The sequence below is a fragment of the Poecilia reticulata genome, linkage group LG21 (genome assembly GCF_000633615.1).
Source record: "Poecilia reticulata strain Guanapo linkage group LG21, Guppy_female_1.0+MT, whole genome shotgun sequence".
Classification (NCBI taxonomy): domain Eukaryota; kingdom Metazoa; phylum Chordata; class Actinopteri; order Cyprinodontiformes; family Poeciliidae; genus Poecilia; species Poecilia reticulata.
In genome coordinates this window covers 4,973,596-4,981,693 of record NC_024351.1, presented here as the reverse complement: position 1 = coordinate 4,981,693, position 8,098 = coordinate 4,973,596, and the positions used below count along the sequence as shown (strand labels likewise).

The window sequence follows — 8,098 nt, the reverse complement described above, 5'->3', positions numbered from 1 at the left end:
TGGGAGGCATCCTAGTTAGTCACACACACACACACACACACACACACACACACACACACACACACACACACACACACACTGCAGCTAAAATGAAGTGGCTTACTGTTTGATGTGAAGTGTCCTGAAATGCTTTCTAACCTCTTTTACTGCTCTTCACAACCAAATAAAAGCAAATTAGTTGCCAKCACAAACTGGGCTCTTACAGCTGAAATCAGTTTAGGAAACATGACATGGAGCAAACATCTGATGCAGTCTGCTTCATCCTGTTGGAGTGACAATTAATGCATCAGCTGGGAAATATAACATATGTTACTGCTTTTCTTTTTACTGTTACAACCTTGTAAATGTCTCCTGTTATTGTCTAAAGGAGTTTAAAAGACACGAGCTGTGCAGTATTTAGAAACAAGAARGATACATGAATTATTTTTGATTAACAAGCATTGTTTTTATTTCATGGATATTTTAGGATTACTAGAGGAAAATACTTCTATTGATWGTCAAAATAACAGATACTTTGATAGAGTGAGTACTAAAAAATACATTCAAAGATACTCATTTTGGTTGAAATACATAAAAAAAGAAAAAAGCACGCATCCTCTTTAGTACAGCAGAGTACTAGAGCCATATGAAGAAAAAGCAAATAAATGAAAAATATTAAATTGTGGCAATAAAGTCACTAAATTATGAGAATAAATTTGTACCAGAATAAAGTCAAAATAATATAAGAATAACGTAAAACCTTCTGTTTCTTCAAGAAATGTTGCCAGTTTTGAAAATGGTATCAAGTTGGAAATGTTAGCATTACGACAACAATACACTGCAAAAACACAAAATCCCACTAAGTAATTTTGGTCTATTTCTAGTGCAAATATTTCAGTACACTTGAAATAAGACAAAACTAACTTACAAGAAACTTTTCAGCAAGATGTAGGAGATTGTTTTATGTCAATAACTCCTAAATGTTAATAAAAAACCTTTTATTTCCACTGGTAGATTAATTGACTCATAACAAGACATTTTTCCCATCTTATAAGTGAAATAATCTACTGTCTGCACTAGAAATTAGACCAAAAAACAGAAATCAGCTTTTCTTTATAGTATCATAAAGAATTTAGTGTTTTTTTTTGTGACGCATTGATATAAGAAAAGAAGAACACAGACCCAGAGACTGTATTGAAAACTAGATTTCTGTTTCTGCAGCCTGGTGTTGTTCGTCATGTTTTAGTCTTATTCAATCATAAATCTACAGTCTGGTTTTAAAGACTGACCTCATTCTCTGAGGAATTTCTTGGTCTGGCTTTCTGCTCTGCTCATCTGTCCTTCCCATATTAATGTGGCTTCATCCAAAAAATGAATTTAAAAACGGCTCATGCTGTTATCGAAGTGGACTGTTTTAGTACTACATATGTGCTAAAATTAGTCTGATGTTGCCTCCAGCGACTTTAATTGATTGCAGAAGTTGATTATGGCTCAGATTGAGCATGAAGATGAAATGGCAACAACTTCACAGCTTAAAACATGGAGGAGATCAGCAAAAAATAAATGGTTTTAACTTAAAAGAGACCAACTTGGTCACTTTTGTTTCAAACCACAGTGATACCTATTTTTATATAAATATATATATTTGAAGCTATGGTTTTAAGTACAACAGAGTGCTGAAGCCATACTAAGAAAAGCTTGAAAAATAAAATTACGAGAATATACTTGTATGTGAATAAAGTCATAATATTACAACAATAAAAATACATTTGTATGTCAAATTTATTTATATTGCACTTTTCAAAACAGGTTAAAACTGCTGTACAAAGACGATAACAACAGAATAAGTGGATGAAAAAACAATAAAAATAGAACATCACAACTGAAATTTACAGTATCAGGCCTCAATTAAATGCCAACGAATAAAAATAAGTTTTAAAAAGCCACTTAAAATGACCCAGACAAGAATAAAGTTGTAATTGTATAAGAATAGGTATAATTTGAGAATAAAGTCATACCAGAATAAATTCATAACATTATGAGAACAAAGTTGTAATAATAGGAGAATAAATTCAAAATACTTTATTGATCCCAAAGATAAATTAAATGCATAATACTGAGTTAAATAAATTAATAAAAAATACTTTTTGAGAATAAAGTTATATCACGAGACTAAAGTTATGAGAATAAACTCGCACAAGAATAAAGTCATATGAGAATAAAGTCGTAAGTAAGACGATTAAAAAGTTGCAAAAGAATAAAGTTGAAATGATATGAGAATAATATACCAATAAAGTTGTATTATCTCAAGAATAAAGTTGTAATATGACTTTATTCTTGTAATCTTATGACTTTATCATCGTAATTTTACTTTTTTTACATTTTCTTAGCATGGCTCTAATAGCACATTGCACTTATTGTGTCTGCATGTGAGGATGCACAGGTCAAATAAACCAAATCTTCATTCCAGAAAGTAAAAAGAAATGCATTCATTGTGGTTGATTAATACTTTTGTTTGTTCAGGAAATCAACAATCATAAAGAAAATCTTTAAGATGCAAAATCAGTTTAAAACAACAACAAAAAGATGGAATCTTTTCACTCGTTTGTCGCCACTTATTTGAACAAGTCCCATCGACTGAAGGTGTGTCGTTGGACTCTTCATCTGAGGAAGATGTTTACATTTGAAGTACATCAGCTGCACAGCAGGACAGATAAAATACGCAGCTGATCTGTATCTTCTGCTGCTGCTTTGTTGTTTCTTGATTCTCCTGTCACACACTCAGCGAGCTGTTAAACTCATTAGTATTCTGTCTGGACTTATTTTCTTTCCTACTGACATTTACATTTAAATTGTTTATCTCTGTGTGTGTGTGTGTGTGTGTGCGTGTGTGTGTCCTGTAATGAACATGCCTTCGCAGCTCCCTGAAGGCAGCCATTACCAACACACACACACACACACGGACAGAGGATAATGTGAGCGGAGGAGGGAGGAGAAACGAGGCTGAGGATCCGTCTCGGGATTTTAAATCTCCATTTAAAATCATTAAGATTTGAGGGATGTGGAAGAATGCTGTGTGTGTTGTTCACCAACCTTTATTTCCACTCTACATTTAGTTTGCATGTTTTATTTTGGAGCTTTCCTGCAGGATTTGTAGCATCTGAAAACTGGGGCATCGCTGACTTTGTTCTGGTGTCTTTATGCTTCTGCGGCTGAAAATCAAGTCGGTTTTGCAGGAGGAGCTGGTTGCTTTGTTCCTTTTGGGAAATGTTAGCTTAATAATTCAGTTATGCTTTGGTTTACTGTGGCTGTCCAAAATAACACAAGAAAACCCCCCAGCAATCCTACAGCACCTGGAAGAAGTATTCGGATGTTTTATATTTTTATTGCTTTTACTAATCAATCATGATAACAAAAGTGACTTTTTGGATGAAAAATATTGTCACAGTCAAAACTGATTTTTACAAAATACTAACAATTACATATTTAAATAGAAATATGTAACATAAAATAGAAAATAGATGATTGCTATGACAGCGTATTGGAGTCAATGTAGATTAAAAAAAAAAAATCTCAGAAATTTTAAATTCATCTCAGAAATTTCTTAGAAAAAAAAGGAAATTTTTGAAATTGAAAAGTCAAATATATGCTTGGAAAAAAACTCAGATATTTTTAGACTAATCTCTGAAATTTTGTAGAAATTTGCGACTTTTGAAATTAGTTGAAAATTAGGTCACTCCAGAATATTTAGCTGGATGCTTCGGGTCGCTGTGTAGCTGGAAAATAAAAGTAAAGTAAATCTCCATTCTACTCTTTGTGAGACTTCTTGCACCAATTGGATGGACCTGTGTTGAATTAGGTCAGTCATTCTAAAGGAGATATCTATTTCAGTCGTTACGTATTTGTACCTAATTTTTGTTGAAATTAGTTTTCATTTCAATATCAGTGTTTTTTATTTTTTATATCCAAATTATCTTGATCATAATTGATTTTTAAAAGACATAAAATGGGTAAAATATCCAAAAGGTTGAATACTTTTTATATGAAGTATATATTTGTCATGTTGTTATTATTGTTTGTTAGGCTACAAAATTGTATATTTTAAAGCTGCGTTATGTAATTTTTACATATTTGTTGAAACTGTCACAACATGGTGACAGTTAGTTATGAGACAGGTGATGTGTGAACAAATCAAACTCCTCTGCCTTCTCCAAGTTCCAACTAGAAACAGCCAATCAGAGCCAGGAGGCGGGTCTTAGCGCTGTCAATGATAGCCTAGCTAAGTTAGCATAACCAACAATGACAACAGATAGACAGTTTTCTCTGTCATTAGCACATTTAGCTGCACGTACACAAACTTGATTGACAGCGCTAAAACCCTCCTCCTGGTTGTTTTTGGTATAGTTCTTCAAAAATTTGAAGGAGATGGAGGAGATTAGTCTTTTCACAGATTATCTGTCTCGTAACAAGTGATCACGACATGGTGACAGTTTTAAAAAAGACATTTTTTAAAGGTGGAGTTTTCAGAAAGAAACACACATGAATTTTGCATGTCTGGATGCTGTTCTGAAAAAAACAGCAGTGGCTTCAGGAACATGAATAATCCTCTTTAAAGAGGATGAGATGTTTTCCCTGCAGCAGCTGAAACGTTCCCTGTGCAGAATACAGAGCATCCGAATCCTCCACAATGAAAGGCTCCTCATGTAACCAGACTAAACTCACTGACTCAGATGCAGATGATGCGTGTTTGCAAAACTTGAGAATGCTGAGAGCAGAACAGAAACCTCAAGCTGATTATCACTCTGCGTGTGTGTGGCTGATTGCTTGGCGGCACCCGTTCTCATGCTTTTGTCTATCAGCATGCAGCCCTCATGACAATTATGCATCTATGCATGAAGACGCTGAACGTGTGTGTGTGTGTGTGTGTGTGTGTGTGTGTGTGTGTGTGTGTGTGTGTGTGTGTGTGTGTGNTGTGTGTGTGTGTGTGTGTGTGTGTGTGTGTGTGTGTGTGTGTGTGTGTGTGTGTGTGTGTGTGTGTGTGTGTGTGTGTGTGTGTGTGTGGATCCAGATGTTTGCTTCATTTTTATTCTCCCCATCATTCCAATTTTTTTTGAATCCGTCTTCCTCCCCCTCAGTAAACCATCTGCATACACGCGCAGCCTGCAGCAAGCCGGAGTTAATGCGCGCTGGCTCAGCCAGGTGGCTGCATGGCCTCGTATTCGTCCTCATGCACCTCTGGCTCGCCGCTGATTGGACTGAGCGCAGCTGCTCTGAAAATCTGCAAACCCTCTTTAACTGGGTCACTGTGTGTACTCTCAGCTTTTAGGTAGACTTTGTGCCGCGTTCTGGGTTTCTCTGTACGTTCTCGATTAATGAACATGTCCGTCTGTAGTGAGGATGAAGCTGCACATTTATGCATCAAAACATTTGAAAGGGAACAATAATGGGAAACAAACTTGAATATTTTGTGAGTTTACATGCTTTCAGACTACATTTTCAGAGTTTCTATAACCTTTTTACTCTTGTATTCTGTATTTATGGAAGAATAATATGGTGTAATAATGACAACAAAAAAATTCCCTTCAATTAAGTCAATTAAACCAGTGGACTCATTAGCTGCGTTTCCATTAAAAATGTTTGTAAAACTTTGTCATGTTGAAACGCCACAATTTCACAATTGTGGCGTTTCAATTAAATCCATCCATCCATCCATTTTCTTTACACCCTTGTCCCTCAGTGGGGTCAGGAGGTGCTGGTGCCTCTCCAGCTAACGTTCCGGGCAAGAGGCGGGTTCACCCTGGACAGGTCGCCAGTCTGTTGCAGGGCAACACAGAGACACACAGGACAAACAACCATGCACACACACACTCACACTCACACCTAGGGACAATTTGGAGAGGCCAATTAACCTGGCAGTCATGTTTTTGGACTGTGGGAGGAAACCGGAGTACCTGGTACCACGCATGCACAGGGAGAACATGCAAACTCCATGCAGAAAGACTGGGGCCAGGAATCGAACCCAGAACCTTCTTGCTGCAAGGCAACAGCTCTACCAACTGCGCCACTGTGCAGCCCGTTTCAATTAAATATGAAACTCAATTAAAATCACATTTGAATAAGTTGTTCTTGCAAAAAGTCATCAAAACAACATGCTGCACGTCATACTCTTACCATTTCTTGTCATTTTCTTCGTATTTTCCACCAGTGGTAACATCCGGTTGTTGATTAGATGCAAAAAAAAAAAAAGGTTTATTGAAATTGGTGTGTTAAAAATATGTTTATTATTTTCTTAAAGGACTTCAAAAGGTAATTTAAACCTGACAATAGAGAAGAATTGGGACGTATATTCTAATTTATAGAATTTTACTGTAATATCAGACTGAGATGGTTATTGATTATGTGTCTGTCGCTGTGTATGTTTTCAATCATTATTATGTTAAAAAAAAACCATATAATTTTCAGTTTATTGGCAGATGCAACCAGACTTTCTAAGTGTTCAGGATGCCATTCACTCCAACATGTCTTCCAAAGCTTTTGGGAATAAATGTGTGGTTTCCCAGTCATTTTTTCTTGTTTTGTAATTTGGTGGAGTTGAAGAAAACAGGTGGAACATTTGCTAAATTCATTTTTTATTGTTAATAACTTCAATATTTTGTCCCTTTTTGTGCAGCCAAACATGATGTGAATGGAAACAGGACTATTCCGCCCTTTCCAGAGGGGACACAGATGGTGATGTTTGGTAAGTGTCAAAATACACACCAGCTATATAGCAAATAATGAATTTAAAACAGGAGAAAAGATGTGATGTATTAACATCTCCATTCTGGTCTCTGTAAGGCATGGGCTGCTTCTGGGGAGCAGAGAGGAAGTTTTGGAGAGAGAAGGGAGTTTACTCCACCCAAGTGGGCTACTCTGGCGGCTACACGCCCAACGCCACGTACGAGGAAGTGTGCACAGGTAGCCTCTGCATAAGAACACACACACACACACACACACAGAGGCATGCATGTGTTCTCTACTGACTGTTAATAAACTGTGGAAAACAGGACAGAAACAGAGGAGCGCCTCATTTCCCTCAGGCCCTATTAAACCGGGGCATGGATAAGGCAGCTATTGATGCCTGACCGCTCTGAGCAGTGACTATTTCTGTGTGTGTGATGTGTGTCCAGACCCCCCAGTGACTCTTCCACTCCGCCAGCACACAGTAAATCCATCATTAGCCCCGCATCACCACCTGTCTGTTGGTGTCTCACTCGGTTTTATTTTGTCAAACTGTTTGTGAGTTTATCTTTACTAGATGATGATGAGAATTCGGAAATAAAAACTGCAACTATATGATTTTAAAAAACAAGGACTAAAAAATATTTGTTAAAACTTTCACCAAGTTGTGTCAGTTTATGAGACAGATAATGTATGAAAAGAGCTGCTGTTGCCATCTGAAGAAATGCCTGCTCCCGATTAAAAACAACCAATCAGAGCCAGGAGGAGGGTCTTAGCGCTGTCAATCAACCTTATCAACAAACTGCTAAATGTGCTAATGGTGGAGAAACAACTTAACGTTACAGGAAAACTGTTTATCTGCCTTAACCTGTGGCCATGCTAGCTAGCCTTAGCATGGCCTTACTGATTGACTGCACTAAAACCCGCCTCCTGCCTCTGATTGGTTGTTTTTAGTTTGCACTGGGAGAAGAAAGAGGAAACAAAAATCACTGATTATTTGTCTCGTACTGTCACAACGTAGTAACTGTTATAACAAATATAAAAAAACATTTTTTTCATAAAAGTTACAATTTGCAGCTTTGAATGCACAAGTCTGAATTTATTATTGACTTTAGCAACTTCTGACGGGGTCAAAATAATTTCTGCAGTGTTAAAAATGCCCATCATAAATATGTTTTTCCATCTTCCTGTCACACTGCTGATCATTACTGAAACTTAGCTGTGTAAATAACAGCATAAATTATATTTGAAATTAGCAAAATAACAGCAGGGACGTAAACATCTAGTGAATTTATTGGGAGCAGTGATGGTTAACATCTTCAGTTGCCAGGTAACGGGGCTGTGCTTCCCTGGGGTTGCCAGGTAACGGGGCTGTGCTTCCCTGGGGTTGCCAGGTAAC

At 36.9% G+C, this 8,098-nt stretch overlaps 1 protein-coding gene across 6 annotated transcripts in view; it reads left to right on the top strand.

Moving 5' to 3' along the window:
* Positions 1 to 8,098, top strand: part of msraa (methionine sulfoxide reductase Aa) — a 36,390-nt gene that overhangs the window by 9,799 nt on the left and 18,493 nt on the right. For all 6 annotated transcript variants that reach the window (XM_008397207.2, XM_017302300.1, XM_017302301.1 and 3 more), the window contains exons 2-3: positions 6,650 to 6,718; positions 6,817 to 6,936. In XM_008397207.2, the coding sequence (XP_008395429.1) occupies positions 6,650 to 6,718; positions 6,817 to 6,936 (189 nt within the window). The remainder of the gene's footprint in view (positions 1 to 6,649; positions 6,719 to 6,816; positions 6,937 to 8,098) is intronic.